At 39.0% G+C, this 17,829-nt stretch overlaps 1 protein-coding gene across 1 annotated transcript in view; it reads right to left on the reverse strand.

Annotated features, from left to right (window-relative positions):
• Dok6 (docking protein 6) overlaps positions 1-17,829 on the reverse strand; it is a 275,916-nt gene that overhangs the window by 103,950 nt on the left and 154,137 nt on the right. The window contains exon 4 of the mRNA XM_070028977.1: positions 5,111-5,230. Coding sequence (XP_069885078.1) covers positions 5,111-5,230 — 120 coding nt within the window. The remainder of the gene's footprint in view (positions 1-5,110; positions 5,231-17,829) is intronic.

Consider the following 17,829-nt stretch of genomic DNA (forward strand, 5'->3'; position numbering starts at 1 on the left):
AGGTTCCAAACAAATATTTATCCTTATGGCTGGTATGACCCTTAGGACATATCCCCTACTTTCCCTCCACAAATGTTTGTTTATCGAAGTGTGGTCTCACAAAGTAAGCAAGGTTGGCTTCAAACTCTCAGCTCGCCCCCCTCTGCCTCCTGGTGCTAGGATGAAATGTATGTGTATAGTAAATAAATTTACTATTTATCATGTAGTAACCTAGGTTCTGGTAGTGAATGGTTCCTATCAGCACCCTAAATTTGCTGCCAAAAAAATGCAAAGCTTTACAAAAAATCAATTGAGGTGAAAGGCTGAAAAGTGATGATCTAAATAGCCATCCTGAAAGATTAAAAAATGAGCCTACGAAACCTTAAAGCAAGTGGTGAGCGATTTAGCATAGTGAAAAAGAGCAGAACATATCAGTTTGGAACAGAAGTTGCTGTAACAAAGCCCCACTTGTGGGTGTCTTAAATGAAAATTTTCTCACAGGTGTGGAAGGAAGAAGCTCAAGAACAAGATAGATCTTTCCTAAGAACTTTCTCCTTAGATTTGGGGTGACGGCCTTTGCTGCTGTCTTCATATGCTATCCTATTTATATCTACCTGCCATAATTTTCACATTTATATTTGTGAATATCAGTCACTTGGACTAGGCTTTATATAGATTATATATGTGTGTGTGTATATATATATATATATATATATATATATATATATATATATATATATATGTAATCTAACTTTACCTTAAATTTCTTTTAAAGTTTCTAACTCCACATAGCCTTTGTTCTGAGTGGTAGGAACAACAGATAAGCTCATCTGAAGGACCAAAATTTAGCCCATAATACAGAAAAGGTGTCAAGCAAATAAGTAAATCACTGGTGATGCAAAGTAAGAAAAACAAAGGCTAGAAAAGAACCCTTTTATATCAATAGTGGTAATGTACACCAATGCAACCACTATGTTAATCAGTATGGACCTTCCTCAAAAAACTAACAAACAATGGACTTTCTGACCCTCATGTACTATTCTTGCACATAAATCCAAAGGACTTTAAAACAACAAACTAGAGAGTTACCTGTATTATGCTTATTGCAGTTCTGTTCACAATAGCCAAACGCAGGAATCAGATAAGGTACTGATTGTTTATTGTTGTTTTGTTTTGTGTTTATTGTTGTTGTTTTGTTTTGTTTTTGGTATTGGTTCTGGTACTTGAACTCAGGGACTGTGTAGTGTCTTATTTTTTGTGCTCAAACCTAGAACTTCACCACTTGAGCCACAGTTCCACTTTGGGTTTTTTGGTGGCTAATTTGAGATAAGATTTTCATGGACTTCCCTGCCCAGGCTGGCTTTGAACCATGTTGCTCAGCTCTCAGCCTACTCCGGAGGCTGAGTATTGATTGTTTATGTTACTGATAGAGAAGTCTTGTATCTGGCACAAATTGGATCCACTTTTTATGTTCCTTCCAACTGCAATTGTAGGAATTTCTTATAAGTAAGTTGATTCTTGGTTATGAATTCACTTTTGCCATTATTAACATGCCATACCTGTTTTCTATACATGTTATTATGTGCTATGGATCCATAGTATTTTCAATATTACCATAGGCTATATGAAATATTATTAAAAACCTGAAAGTCCTGAAAATTGTAATATTTTAATATTTGAGATGTCCAGTTACTACAATCTTCCTCTTGACAGTGTCATTGAAAGTTGTGTATAATTTGCATGTGTGTGTGCAAATTTACTCTTGCTTCATCTTATACTATGTAGAATTTAAAGTTGATCTGAAAGCTGCTGATAGCATGAGATAATGATGATTATGGCAAAGGACTTAATCGATCACTACTATTATCTTAGCAGTGCATACTCTCTTCCACCTTTACAAATCGTTTGCATAACTATCTATTCTTGGCTTGCCTCAGAGTAAAAAGAACCAGGCTGTCTCAAAAGTCAGGAAAATGCTAGAGTAGGAGCAGGAATAGTATTTTTGAATGTCAAATAATGCTGTGGTCCAGACCTAGAATGTGACTTCTTCTGATTATAAACACCACAAGAGCATCAAGGGTCACATTAGTGTCATTTCTTACACCAGTTCTGTGTGCATAAGTATCTTGCCCATTAAGAGAAAAACTCAAACTAAATCCATGCACGTAATTCACAAGCTAAGAATGAAGATGAAGAATATAAGATCTATTTTAATTCCAAAATGACTTAAGAGAAAACCTCTAAATCTATACAGATAGATCCTTTATAAAGATTTGTACATATTTATGACTTCAAGAATGTATTAAGAAGTTAATGATTTTGTTTATTTGGGAAGGTTTCTTATGCTTGAGAACTCTGGAGCAGTATTTAGCCAATGAGGGAGCAGCTTTAAAAAAAGTTAAAAACTCCAATAATCTAGCTTAAACAATATACACTTTTCTCTCACATTTAAAGTAAAATCAGTGCTTAATGCTGTCTGGGAATAGGAATCACCTCTCAGACCATCATCAGATGTGAAAGTCAGGACTGGATGAAAATAAATCTCAGTCTTGGTCAGATTCTTTTATAGTCTATGGTACTTACCTCAGGGGGACTCTCAAATAAACTTACTTTATGCAAGATGAAATCTGTCAATTAGGAAGTGAGAAAAGTGGGGAACGAGGGTAAAACCCATGCCAATCTGTGTTCTGTTATCTCCTAGCTGCAGATGAATTATTCAGCTAGCCACTGTAAATTCGGACACCCTGAGCTATTGTCCTGCTGTAGTATGTATGATAATTTAAAAAGTATCAGCTCAGTCTCAATGGGCTAAGAAAAATGGAGGAAAAGCATTGTCTGTGCCTGGGGGAGCCCCTGTGATCTGGGAAGCCAAGTGCAGGCGAGTCCCTGGGAAGGGAAGTCCTTCCTACAGCTTTTGTCGTAATGCAAACCACACAGAGGGCTGTGAGCAGGCATGCCTGAGTGTCCCTCTGCATGTGTATTGAAGTTAGGCTTAATTTCTTTATGAGGCACCATGTAGCTTTTGGGGAACACTTAAATGAATCAAATACTACCTGCTAATGTTTTATAACTGCTCACAGACTTGTTAAATATATATATATATATATATATATACATATTATAAAACTTATGGACTATATTTAATGGTTGGATGATAAAAAATAAATCGAATATAAGCATCTGTGTCATTGGTGATATTATAATGCCATGTTTGCTGTGAAGTATTCCACAGCAATGATTTTTTTCCTTTGTTTTTCCTTGCACTCCTTGTAAAAATGAAAACATGTACTTTTCACGCAGCTCTTGCGTTTAACTCCATATTTGTCTTGTCTAGAACATCCATATTGAAAACCTCTCTTTATATTCTAGTGAAATGAATAGAATCATCACATTAGAAAGAGCATTCTAGCAAACTAGAGGGTTACAGTATCTATGTGGATGGATACCACAGGCAATGAGAATGTTTAAAAACATACAATGCTTCGGAAGAGACATATGATGTTTCTACTTGTAAGTTTAAATTATGTGCTTTCATATTTCCATATGTAGTACTTGACAAATCGTTATCAGTAAGTTTGTCCTTTTTTAAGTTGTGAATGAGCAGTATAGTTTATACAACACAGTTATGAATGTTCTGTGCTTAGAATAGCTCTCAGAAAACAAATCAGAGAAATGGAAATATGAGTATGGGGGAGGAAATGGAGTATGGAAAAGCAAAAATGAGCTATAGAAATGCTTTTGGATCTTTATAAAAACTATCTGAGTATCTATCTCTCTGTAATTATACATACATGCATATATATCTATATTATATCTATTTTTTCTTTTTTTATTGTGAAAATACTGTACAGAGGGGTTACAATTACATGGCAAGACAATGAGTACATTTCTTATCAAGCATTGTAGCCTCCTCCTTTGTTTCCCCTTCCCATCCCTTCCCATCCTCCCCCTGCCACCCCACCCAATCCTCCCCCCACACCAAAGTTGTAAAGTTTGTTTTCCACATAATGACTTGTACATCTCATTGTTGCAATGGAGCCACCTGTATCCCTATTTAAATAGTTTGTTTTTTTGCCTTCCCCTCCACAAATTATACCAACATCAAATACAGTGAAAGCAGGGGTTATACCGTGGGGGAGGGGGAGGGATATACAAAGCAACAAAGAAATAATCTTATAAATGTGTTAGAAACAATCACCTGAAATAAAAAAAAAACCATTTGAATACATATGTTAGGGTTCATTTCTCTAACATCAACTTATCTGAACCTTTTTATATCTACTTTTTCTTAGTTACTAAGACAAGTCTTGCCTTTTCATTTCAGTAACTAACAGAAAGCAGAATTTTCCTGGGCTCTCACTTAGTAGTGGTTAATAACAACATTGTGACATGTACCAAAATGCATACAATCATCAACAGCTCTTGCTTTTGCCTGTGTGATCTCATTTATTCTCCGTGTTTGCCTCTGAAATTACTTTTTAATAAGGAGTGCTAGCTTTCCCAATAGCCCTCAGCTTTTCCCCTGACCATCAAATACTAATAACACTGTAAAGTTTCTATCTTCCCAGTAACAGATCTTTTGGTGATGCTCATACCTACTAAGAAATAGCGGGAAATGAGCTCACAGTTACACTGAAATATAACAAAAATCTCACACTGAACAATCAATTCATGACTTTAGTTTTGTTACAGGATTCCATGAAGCACAGGAGGCATCAGAAATGGCTTCTAAGCCAGCCAACAGTGTAGTAAGGAAACAACGCTAGGTACACAGACCTACATCTCACGATATCCTGAGGTTTCATCTTCTGTAGCATTAGCCAAATACCCTAACGGCCTTTGGTGACCAACTTTACATCAATCAACTGTGAATGCACACCGACTAAAAGGAACACAAAAAGCATGCTATTTATCCGGAAGCCTTTTACGGCACAGCTTCCTCCACCCATGTGCGTGGACAGACGGCCTGTGCTGTGCCCGGGCGTTTTCTGTCGTTAGTTGCCACCGTGAGAAAGTCACTCGGTAAAGCTGGACTGACCCGTTTCTCGGATCTCCTGCGGGCAGAAGCTCTACAATTTCTAGCACCGCGCGCTGAAAAGACACGTGAAGGCACGTGGCAATCTCAACTGACCGTTCTGCTCCCGCTGCACTCCGGCTGCCAGCAGGTCGGGCTCCCCCAGGCTGATGTCATTGAGCCGCGTGCCCAGACACTCCATGCACAGGTGCTTGCACCACTCCTCCGCCTCCAGCTCTGGAAGTGAACACAGGGGTCAGCGTCATCCAGGGGTCAGCGTCACCAGGGATGCTGGAGAGATGGCCAGGTCGTTTGTCCTGAGCCATTCGCCCAGGAAAAACTGGTAGGAGTTAATTAAAACTACACTCACAGGGTGAAAAAAAATTACCACCCCACTATGATTTCCTATTTCAAAATGACCTGCGCAAATCATTTTACATTACTCATAAATACTTGACCTTTTACTCAGACAATGGTCTATGCATATTTGTTTCCAATCTATATTATTTTTTGATCGATTAAAGTTTGGGCCAGAAATTGCTTAGAAAAGTGAGCTGAAATGTAAAATTAAAAAAAAAAACATATGGAAATGAATATCAGAAAATATCAGACGAGCCTGAGCCAGCGAATGTCTTCTCGATTCTGGCTGGCAGGTGTGTGGGCCGCTGGTCTGCCCTCTGAGTCACTGTCCCTTACGATGGCTCAGGGATCTCTCAGGGAGAGGATCAGTTTCTTTCTCTCTAATCATCACAACGGAAGTGGCTCTTCTGACCCAAAAAAACCCTAGTCATGCCCAGAGAGACACAGGATGCAAGTTTTCCCTTCTATGTGGAAGCTGGACTTATAAACGCATACGTAAATACACTGGGTTGGTACGCAAGGGTATATGCTGACAAACATACTGATTACATATGGTACATTCCCTTAAAAAGGCAAAGTTCTCAAAGTAAAACATCAGGAATCTGGTACTTAAAAGTGGTGGGTGGGGCTGAGGGGGAGGGGCGGACTAATGAAGAGTGTGGCCAAGAATGCCTTATATCTTACAACATTACAAAGAGGGAAGGGACGGGTAGGCAAGGATTGAGTGAGGATGCTGAAAGGGGCGACAGTGACCCTGACACACTGTATTCAAACTCCTCTGTGCAATGTCAACTCCTCTGTACAACTAAAGATAATAAGAATTAATTAACTCGTAAAAAGGAATTAAAACCAGGACTAGATATTTACTCCGCAGATGCAGGAAGAAGGCACTGAAGTTTAATATTCTGGCGCAAGTTCAATATCGCTTACAGAAACGGTATCACGACGCTGGCATTGACACTTGCCCGGAGACGTTTCTGACTTTTCCGTAAGTCTGTATTAGAGCTGTTTAACATAGATTCCCATCAACCCTCTTGCTTGGTGTGGATGCCATCCCAACCTTCGCCCTGACATTTCTAACTCCTCATAGCAAGTTCTCTGTGACAGGTTTTCGTGACTGCAGGGATGTAAATACCAAGTGCCTTCAATGGTCAACGTCAACAAATCTGGTAGTTCCTTCTTCCTGGGCCACGCTATCTTTCCCACAAAAATAGTTTTGATCAACTCAATGCCAAGACAAATGCGTCATTTCTGTATTATCAGGGCCATAATATTGATTAGAAAATAAAGTCAAAAGAACATTCTGTTTACCACAAGTATTAGTCTATTAATAATAGATCTAAAACAAATGATTCCAATCTTCCAGTGTGTCCCTGTACAAGGCACTGTCTGCATACTGTAGGAATGTCCTGGGCCTTATTTCCCATCCTCCAAAGTCCTGACACATTGCCCTAAACTATGGCTCACCCTAGATTCCGAGACTTTCAGGGAGGCCCCGGGAAGACAGGCTGCCCCCACGAGAGGCAACCGTTGCGTGATAGCTCCTTTGATGGCTAACACCGCTCAGAGATGCCTTGCAGAACCCGACTTGGTAGAATGACCATCAGAATGCAGTTTGATCCAGACTGTTCAATTATGCAGACCTTTTTCCATCCGCTCCAGTTCCTCAGCTATGCAAATCTAAGAGAGAGTGGGAGTCTCTGGTTCCTGTCTCTCATTATGGGCAGGCTAAAAATGAATTAAATGCATTTATTGCCTTTCCTCGTTTGTTGTGCTTATTTGATTTCTGAGGTTTCCTAGAGTTGGGTCTCTGTCGTTGGGCTCAGGTAACCTAAAATGATTCAGGTTCATCACCAGCCTGAGTCAAGAATCAGGAGGATTCCAAAGTCAGCGTGGTCCCTTAGCTGAAGTCAGAGGCCAGGGCCTGAACATGCAGGCTTTTCCTCATGATCCCAAGAAATCACCCTTTCTAATCACCAGGCCTCCGTATACCTGCTGGGTACTGGCTGAGGTTCATCGCGTTGTCAAAACCTAAACAGAAAACCTTTTCCCTTGTCAAACAAGAATGCCAGACTCCAAAGAAAAAAAGTCATAAAGGAAATAACATTGGAAATAGTTTTTATTGGACATATTGAATTTTAATTTATAGAACTTTTTTTTAAATTGAAAGTTCTTACAGCAACAAGCAAAATCTAACCAATTTAGTTTGCATAATATACATCAAGCAATTCTTGAGATTTCTGTCATGGGAATTAGTATGGATATATATTCTTCATGTCTTGAATTTTCCTCAGAAAACTGCTTTGAAAATTATAGGTAAAAATCCATTGCAATCAGCATCTTATGTGCATTACTCTACCTAACAGCATTTGCAGTTTTCCAAAGATAATAGCTAGTATGCTAACTGGCTTAAAAATGAAAATATTAAGTAGTCCAAGCATTGGGATTCAATGTTTCTTGTAAGTAGTTAGGGTATGCAGAGAAGCTCAAGAATTAGATGTCTCATTCCTTCTTTCTGCTCACTTTTTTTTTGTCCTAGAATTTAATAAGATGAAGAAATCAGTCATATACGAAGGTTCTATGAAACAGGAGCTGCAGAATGCAGGGCAGATGCCAGGAACGTTTCCTATCCCAGCACTGAGGAATTTATAGGCCTCCATCAAGCGTCATTTGCTTCAGCACTTTAGTAATTAGAACAGAAGAATCAAAATAGATCTTGGTACTGGTGGCTCGCACCTGTTATCCTAGCTACTCAGGAGGCTGAGATCTGAGGGTCGAGGTTCAAAGCCAGCCGGGGTAGGAAAGGCCTTGAGACCCTTATATCCAATTAACTGTCAGAAAACTGGATGTGGCACCGTGGCTCAAATGGTAGAGCACTTGCCTTGAACAGAAAGAGGCTCAGGGACAGCACCCAGGCCCTGAGTTCAAGCCCCAGGCAAGAGTAGTAAATATAGAATCCATGCACTCATAAGAAAGACTGAACTGTAACTGAGTTTTGAGGAGAAAGAAATAGAAACAGAGTAAGCTCTCTGCAATTCAGATAGAACTAAGCGTTTCGGTTTCATGCATTTATTGTGAACTCAGTATACATCAGGCAGTGTGTTAGAGGGTTATAGGAAAAGCATTAGTTCTGCTGTCAATAATTTCCAAATCTAGTGACTCAGACCAGTGAATTCTGTATATATTGCTCCATGCTGATAACCCAGCCATGCAGAAACTGAGCCAAAGTCTTGGCAGGATGGGAAAACTTCAGAAAAGGATCTTCAAGGCAGTAGGAAGAAAGCAAGGTGAGTGTACATGACCGTGTGTCAAGTGTGCATACGAGTGTGTAAGAGTTTTATGTGTGGGTGGGTGTGCATGCTGGGGGGGTGGGAAGGCTCCGTGTGTGTCCATGTGTTTTGAGTGCAAGGAGAGGCAGGGAGGAGGAAGGAAGATGGCTGGGGCAGAGAGGGAAGAGGGCTCTGCAGAGCCTGAGAGTGGTGGTGGCAACAGCCAGGATGGCTTGCAGTTCACGCGGGAAAGCGGGAGGAAGAAGCATGCCCTCATTCCTTCATTAGTATTCGGCGCGATTCCGTCCAAGCCTTCATCGTAAAGGTATCACCCTTGGTAATCTCCATATTTAATGTAACAGTTTTGCTGAAGAGAAGGTGAATTTGTGTCTTTTCATTCTTTCATCTGTTTTTGATAGTCACCTTTCAAATCATGATGGCTATACCTTATGTTTTTATTTGTTCTTAGGGCAACTTCTATGTGTTAAAGCCTTCTCTCTCTCTTATTGCATGTCCCTCTGTCCTCCAATTATTTAACTAGGGGTTTTCTCTGAATTACCTTTCATCTCTCTCTCTCTCTCTCTCTCTCTCTCTCTCTCTCTCTCTCTCTCTCTCTCTCTCTCTCTCTCTCTCTCTCTCTCTCACACACACACACACACACACACACACACACACAAAATCAACCAGTGCTAGGGACTGAATCCAGTACCTCACATTCTAGGAAAACATGTTATTGAGCTATATCCAAAGCACATCTCTCTCTCTCTCTCTCTCTCTCTCTCTCTCTCTCTCTCTCTCTCTCTCTCTCTCTCTCTCATCACTCCATCTCTCTTATCTGTTTATCATCTATCAACCATCTATCTACCTATCAGCCATCTATTTATCTATCTCTTTGACTGTCCGTCTGTCTATCCACCTGTACATTGGTAATTTTTGTTACAGAGTTAAGTACAAATTAAAGTCCAGAGACATACTGTCTTTTGTCATTTGGCCTTGCTGAGACTGAATAGATTTTTGAACTTCTTAACCTACACATGCTATATCATTGAATTTCCTTCTGGAGAAATAAAGACCTTGGAAATATTTCATAAAGTTTCATGTTTTTCTCTTTATGATAGAAGTGTGCTTTAATTAAGCTGTTTTTTTTTTTTCCAGAATAGATTGTGGCTAGATTCAAATTCTAAATTCTCTACAGTGAAACTTAACTCTTTTTTTTTTCATTAGGAGTAGGATTGAATAAATAAAATTGAATAAAGTAGAGAGTTGAGATTTTGTATTATCCTACAGGGAAACTGCAAGATGTCTGAAAATAACATGATAAATGAAAAAGAAGAGATGACATAGAAATGTGCAGTGTATGCCAAATGGGTTGATGGGCTGTGAGGAGAGGAGGCTTGGAGATGGTGCCAAACAGAAACCCTTCCACTGATGATGGTGATCCCTGGCTCCTTTCCATCTCCTCTTTATGGAGTTCTGGGAAGGCAACTGTAAGACTATAGGCCAGAGAAACAGAAGAGCTTTTTTACAGAGGAGGCTTTCCTAGATGTCTGTTGACTAGATTATTGTATTCAAGCTTTATTGCTTTCATTAAATTTGGGCCTAAGGAAAATGACATTAAACTTAAATGATTCAAAATTATCTGTATTTGAAAACAGTGAGAATAATTTTCATCATACACACGGGAAGCATGTTAGGAACAAAAATTCACACAAGCAGAATTTGAAACGCCTGTTGTCAGTGTCACATGACTATCATAAGTTGCAGGTGAGACTTGGTTTATATAGAATTAATATATTACTACATCTCTTCATCACTGGATTTAGCCTTTATTAAAAATCTTAAGACAATGTAGGTGCAACACTTTATTTTTGCCTTAACCATAACTGCTAACTCTTTCAAAATGTTTCAAATACTGTGGTTACCACTCCACAAAGCAGTTTATGCGTAAAATGCATCTTGATCAACACCACCCCTTCCAACATTCTTGCCCATCTTTTCCCTACCCAACCTTCCCTCACTCCTTTTAATTTTGTAGGACACACATTGGATTAACCTTTGGCCTCTGTGAAGATTTGGTTTGATTTGATGGCAAAACTTGTAATATTTGTTGAGATAGTGCATGCATTTTTGCTGTAAAGCAAAACAGACTGTTGCTTAGAGAATATGAAGCGTTCTCTTATTGTCATGTAAAGTTTCAAGAGCTACTTAAATAGAAAACATCTCTAGCTTGGTGATGCTCTTGTTTTCAAAGCTGGTCCTGGTTACCACTTCACTGGCCTTGCTGAGATCGAACAGATTTTGTTTCTCTCTCTCACTGTTTCTGTTCTAAGCAGATAAGAAACAAGTTAAAACCCAAACACTTGCTTCTGCAAACATCAAAGACAGTATCTCTGTTTAACCCACAGGAAGTGGTTTCCTTCTTTCAGTCAGATTTGTGGAATTGATCAGTTTAGAGAAGGAGATACAATTAGTTTTCTTTAAGAAAGGAACACCTTATTTTCTCTCAGTGGAGTGCTCCTCATTTGCTTTCTTATGTAAGATTTACTCACACCTTATCTTTCTTTAAAATTGAGTTCAAATATGACCTTCTTAGGTGAGCTTCTCAGATCTGGGTTTTGATTTGATGTTTAACACATTTTATTATAGTCCTGCTATATAATGATCAATTTTCTGTCTTTTCTAACCACTCAAATGTAAGAAGTTGGACTACTTGGTTTAATCTCCGAAGAGTATAGCTCAACACTTGAATGTGGAAACTAATAAATAAAAATGGAACAAGTAGATAGATGTGATTTTGCAGGTAATTCTCAGAAATCAAAGTCACAGTCTAAAACCAAATGAAAATAATTTGGGAAGTGTCTCTTGGATGTTTTGAGGGCTATATTTATATCCATTTATTGGGAGCCTGTAAGTTAAGTTTCATTTCTCTTTTCTTTCTTTCTTTCTTTCTTTCTTTCTTTCTTTCTTTCTTTCTTTCTTTCTTTCTTTCTTTCTTTCTTTCTTTCTTTCTTTCTTTCTTTCTTTCTCACTATTAGCTTACCTAGATAAAAGAGTTCTTTGATGAGAAAGGGAGAAGGAACACCACTGAATATGGGTCCTTTAGCCAAAGGTTTTCTTGTTTAATCGCTCACCTTTTCCTTTGAGTTCATTAGGGTATCTATGTCAGCTTGGAAGTATTGCAAACCTGCCTTTGATTATCTATGTGAGAAATACACGTTATTTATTACTATCAAATTATTATTTCCTATGTAAGGATAGCAGAAATTTCTGGAAAGGCCAGAGTAGAAAGAAATGAGTTCCCACCTAATTGTGTTGCATTGTTCATAAAGGTAATCATAGGTTATTTTCTTTGATCTAACAGTGGGTTGATGTATCAAATTTTGAGGATCAATATGGGAAACATTTTTTCGGCTATTTTTCTCTTTCTGTGATTGAAGGAGTAAGGTACACCTCCAGGCATGGCCAGATAGAAAATTGCACCTGCCTATTTTCCAAAGTAACAAATGACAAATAGCAGCAATTGACGGAATAATCAAATGTGCCATTCTTCTGCCTAGTGACAAGTCATGGCAAACTGCTTTACTAGGGAGGTTTGTAAATGACACAAGAGATTAAAACAATTTAGGGAAAATAAGGATGAACAGAAATCAACATCTGAAAGTACAGATATGGTACAGTGTGTGTGTGTGTGTGTGTGTGTGTGTGTGTGTGTGTGTGTGTGTGTGATGGAAGAAGGATGCTAAAATGTTACAAGAACTCTGGAGTGAGTGAATTTCTGCGGGGGAAGGACAGTGTTGAAGTGTATATTTTTTGATCTGCAGAATTCCTCATAGATACCAGAAGAGTGTCAGTTATACACATGATCAGTTTCTCATAAGAACATAGTGATCACACACAGAACTTTTTGAGGGAGCGATGTGGTCCAGAAAGCAATGCCATTCAGTGCAATTTCATGAGGTGCAGAGGGATAGAAAGGGAACTAAGAATATGTAAGAAAGCTGTTGGAATGTGAACATCTTGCCAAGGGCAGAGAAAGAACTTGTATCCTAAGAGTTTACAGAGTTCTTAGTGTGTTCACATGTATTCAAGTGCATTACAAAGACATTTTGACAATAGTTTATGATCGGCATGGAACTGAATTTGGCCAGTACCACAAACAACCTAACGCTGGCCCATCCCTTCAGAAAGGAACACAGAATTGTTTGCATGCTGGTAGTTTGCTTGGTGAGACTGATGTTGGGCCAAGTATAAGAATGGTAAGACCAAAGATTTCTGTTGTCCAAAAACCGCTGTGAATGGTAATTTACTGCTTCAGCAGTAGAACACCAAAACAAATACAAAAGCCAAATATTCTGTTCTTTTCTGAGAGAAACCCCTCTGAGGAAGAAAATTAATTGAACAAGATGTGGCCTGTGGAAACATTTATATATGCATGTGTGTGTGTGTGTGTGTGTGTGTGTGTGTGTGTGTGTGTGTGTGTGTGTGTGTATAAAAACTGAAACTGTTAAGAAAACCACCAGCCATGTTGCATTATAGTTCTAATTTTAGAGTGTTCTCTCAGCAATTATTCTGGCGATTAGATCACACCAAAAAAAAATCATCTAAGGAACTCAGATATTCGTTAGCGCGTCGCGCAAGGCAGATGCCATTCTTTCCAATGCCACTCTTACACTCTCTGAACTGTAATTTTTTCCTGCATTGTATTACTTTTTAAAAACAAGTTGACCAACACATTGACACACATTTGCTTTGCACATGTTTTGAAGAACATACAGATTGAGAAATGACTAAATCTAGCTGATTAACAAGTGCATTACTTCATTTGGTTATAATTCCTGTAAGATAAGCTAATACACTCACTGTCAACCTTGTTTAGAAACACAAAGTATTGCTAAGTATGGTTACTATGCTATGCAATTGATACCTTGAACTTGTTCTTCTTATTTAATTGAATTTTTCTGTGCTCTGACCAACATCTTTTTAACCTTCTCCCAAACTTCTCCAGCAGTGGATGAATGGATAAATAACAAAAATCTATATTTATGTATATATGCACATAATAGTATACTTTCAGCCTTAAAAATAAGGAAATCCTACTAAGGTAATGCAAACAAAAGTGCAGAGTATCAGACATGAAATAAACGAGGCACAGAAAGACCCACACTCTCACACTTCTCTGATTCTGACAACGCTGATCTCACATACGCAGTGTCAGGATAGCTGGCGGAGGCTGGGAGGGGAGATGTGAACTTTTCACAAAGTAGAGGATAGACAGCGGTGGTTTCCTTCTGCTTTTCAGTTAAGTCCCTTGGCATATGGGATAGACGCAATGGTTTGGGCTCTCAAAACTCATCTACTGAAACTCATCTACTGTGGTTGACCCCACGTGGTATTAGAAAATGGAGCTTAGCAGGTGATTACGTTAGCGCAGAATCTCTGGAATGGCATTAGTGCCCTTCATAAATAAGAGATCCTGGGAGATCCCCCGCCCTTCCTATGCTTTGAGGATACTGCCAACAGGCAGTCCTCAGGGGACTCATCAGTATCCGGGGCTGTGTTGGTCTTGGAATCCCTAACTTCCAAAGCAGAGAGAAACAAATTTCTTACTTATCACGCACTCAGTGTATTTTTTTCAGCCTAAATGAAATAAGGTGACATATAATGGTATAAAGTTAGAGGTGTCATTCTCATCTTTTCAGACTTTCTGCATCTGTTCTCTCTCCTCAATTTGACCTGTGGTTCAATCATCAGAAATACCAGGTATTGAAGAACAGATGTCTCATTGATCAATATACACTAAAGTATATTCCTCGTCAGTGCAAATCTTCTACATGATCCTGGTAAAGAGTGGAAATATCTTTCATAAATTTTTAGTTCTACTGAAATTATCATTGAGGTTGGAAACATAACATTATTTTAGCAGTTATTGAAGATCAAGCTGAAAGAAAAACCACTCATTGGCATCCAGTAGCAGCACACATCATCAGAAGATACTCAGTGTCTGAAAGTGGGCAACTTCTCTGAGACGGGTAGATTAGGTTAAAGATGATCAGCTATTGCAACTCTTATATCCACTCATTTTTGTTTGAGTAACTATGTACGAGACACTTGCAGTCCATCCTGTTTTATATATGAATGACAATTCGTTTAGGACTGATTCATGCACAGCACAATCTCCGTGCACGTGCAAAAGCTGTTTTAGAAATATAGAAGCAAGAAGGCAAGGGTGTTCCAAGTGACCTTCCGGGAGGAAAAATCTTGCAGGCCTATCATTAAGTGACATACATGTTTCTCAGGTGCATCACAAGCCCTCTGACATGACCCATGGATGCTCGCATAGCAAAGGCCACTATACAGTTGCGGCACCTCTCATCACCAAGGAGGAGAGCATCAGGTCATTTACCTCAGTAGACTGAGCCATTCTACACTTCCCTGCTCCTCAGAAAACACCAAGAATTCTGACTGTTTTATCTAAACAGTGTTTAAAATCTAGTATTCGTTGAATGCTCAGAAACACAATGCCTTCACAAATAATTACCGGTCCACCCCAGATTTTAAGGTCTTTTCTAAAAGTCATTTTCTAAGACATTTAAAAATGCATTTCAATTCTGAAGACATCAGCCAGGACCTCCATTCCTGTCACTCATTTAACGACCTGTTTGTTCAAGTCCATTGTGCCCTTGACTTTATCTCTGGCTGCTTAATTAAACAGATTCAGACGGTCACTGTGAGCAATGTCCAATTTCTCAGGTGGTTAATTCCTAAATAAAGAACAAAACAAAAGAAATCTACTGGGAAGAAGCACATGATAGCATAGGATCATCTCTCTGTAGTGAAGTGACAGTAGCCTTTTCAGGAGAGTAGCCAATGCTACACTCTTGCTCTTATGCTTGGACTTCGGGAGAGTGTATGGAAATGTGGAGAGCGATGACTTTTAAATGTTATCTTCTGGAAATACGAAACCCCTGATGTTTCTTATTACTCCTGAGCAAATCAGGGCCTGTAGGTGAGTTCATGTATGCACTCATGCGTGCGTGCACGCGCACGTGTGTGTGTGTGTGTGTGTGCGTGTATGTGTATGTGTGTGTGTGTGCACACCAGCTAATCAAGAGAGTTGAACATGAAGTGGCAGAGTTCGGTGTGACAGAAGGTGTTGTCCTTTGGGTGTCTGGGGCAGCAAAATCAGCCCTGGTGACTCATACTGTGCGTGATCCAACCATTAGACTGCAAAGTGTGAAGGAAGCTTTCAAAAAAATGTCTACTTGGTTTTAATATTTGAAATAGAAAAAAAAATCTCTCCTTGAGGCACTGAGACAAAGTCAGCGTGACACTTAAGGGGCAGTGTTTAACTCCCACAGACTGTTAGAGGGTAGTGTTAATTATTACGATTATATGTGTAGGTTCACTTTTATTGCTGCTGTTTGCCTTGGCTGGGAATATTGAGAGGAATAGAGCGTTGAAAACACAAGGAGCAGTTAACATTTTCCTTGTAGGAAAAGTAGGGATTATTTATACAGAAAAATAAAGCCTTTGAGTCTCTTTGTATTGCCTTATGTTATATTCTGGAATACTGGGAGCAAAGAATGCTAGGAAAAGCTTTCTTTTCCACTTAGGAAAGAAATCAAGGCATGTAGAAAGCTGCTACTGGACGATTTAAGCAGCAGGGCAATAAAGTCATAGTACCCCAAGTGCATGCCTTTCACAGTCACTCACTTTGAAACGTATCCCAAAGTTCCACTTGCTTCTTTTACTCATAATCCTTTTCATATCTGTGCCATTTCAAGATGATGTCTATTTGTTTAACCATAGTTGCTCTGTATTCTTTTAAATATTTACTGCTGTTTGCAGCTCCTCAGGTGCTACTTGCTTCTTGTTTTTGCATGTGCTTCCCTCATACTGGTCTTTCCGTGTTTATCCAAAGCTCATCTCTTTCAGAAGGTTTTTAGTCTGAAATCTCAGGAGCCTGGGATTCTGGAAACTTCTCAATGAAACAGGTTTCATTTTCACCTCCTGCAAAGTCCTACTGTAATCAGCAGTTCAGGGAAAATTGTGAGTTGGAATTCTTGTACTAGACATGCAGTTTATGTACCAAAGCACTGTTTACATATGAGACCTAGCTTCATTTAGATGACTTCTTTCTTAATTCTGAGACAAACAGCATTCTTCCTCACTGCTTTTGGAGAGCATGAAGTTAACTTTGACCTGTCATTTTTAAAAGAAAAGAAGTTCACAGAACTAGATTTTTATGCAAGATATCAAACCCAGAGCCCTGATTTCCTGTTGAGTCAATGTCAATGTCATATTCTTAACTACAGTGAAGTTTTTCATTGTCTATGGGTGTGTGTATGCACGCACATGAGTGTGTGCATGTATCTGTGTCTGTTTTTGCAGTCCAGGTACCTACCAAGTCTTGAATTTATGCCTTTACATAAATTGTCAGGCCTACAAAATTACCAGTTATTTTCTCTTCACGTATTTTTTCTGTATTCCCCCCCCCCCCCCCCCCAATTTCCAACTTCTGGAACTTTACAAACATGTTAGGCTTTGTAATTGCATATTATCATATTTTATTCTTATTTTTGAAACTAATTTCCTGTGTTTAGTTTATAAATTTTTATTTTTATTTTTATTTTTTATTTTTATTTTTTTAGGGTCTGGTCGTGGGGCCTGAACTCTGGGCCTGGGCGCTTTCCCTCAGCTCTTCAGCTCAAGGCTAGCACTCTACCACTTGAACCACAGCGCCACTTCCGGCTTTTTTTCTTTTTGCTTATGTAGTGCTGAGGAATCGAACCCAAGGCCTCATGCATGCAAGGTAAGCGCTCTACCACTGAGCCACCTTCCCAGTCCCAGTTTATAAATTTTTAGTAAGCCATTTCTGTTTACTAATATATTCAGTAGCTGCTTCTTAACAGATATGAAATTCACTTTTTGAATGCTAAATTTCATTTGGAGAGTATGTCAGGATTTCTAGTTTTATAGGTCTTAGAATTCTTTCTTTCTTTCCTTTTTTGGGGATGTGTTGTGGGGCTTGAACTCAGTGCTGGGCGCTGTCTCTGAGCTCTTTTATTCAAGGCTAGCATTCTACCAATTTGAGCCACAGTGCCACTTTCAGGTTTTAGTTTTCTAATGAAGTTCTCTATCTTGTCATTCAGACTTCGAGCACACTACTAACATTTTAATCTCATGTTGAATAATCTTAATACAGTA

Source organism: Dipodomys merriami, unplaced genomic scaffold (assembly GCF_024711535.1).
Source record: "Dipodomys merriami isolate MVZ:Mamm:240054 unplaced genomic scaffold, mDipMer1.0.p SCAF_2, whole genome shotgun sequence".
Lineage (NCBI taxonomy): Eukaryota > Metazoa > Chordata > Mammalia > Rodentia > Heteromyidae > Dipodomys > Dipodomys merriami.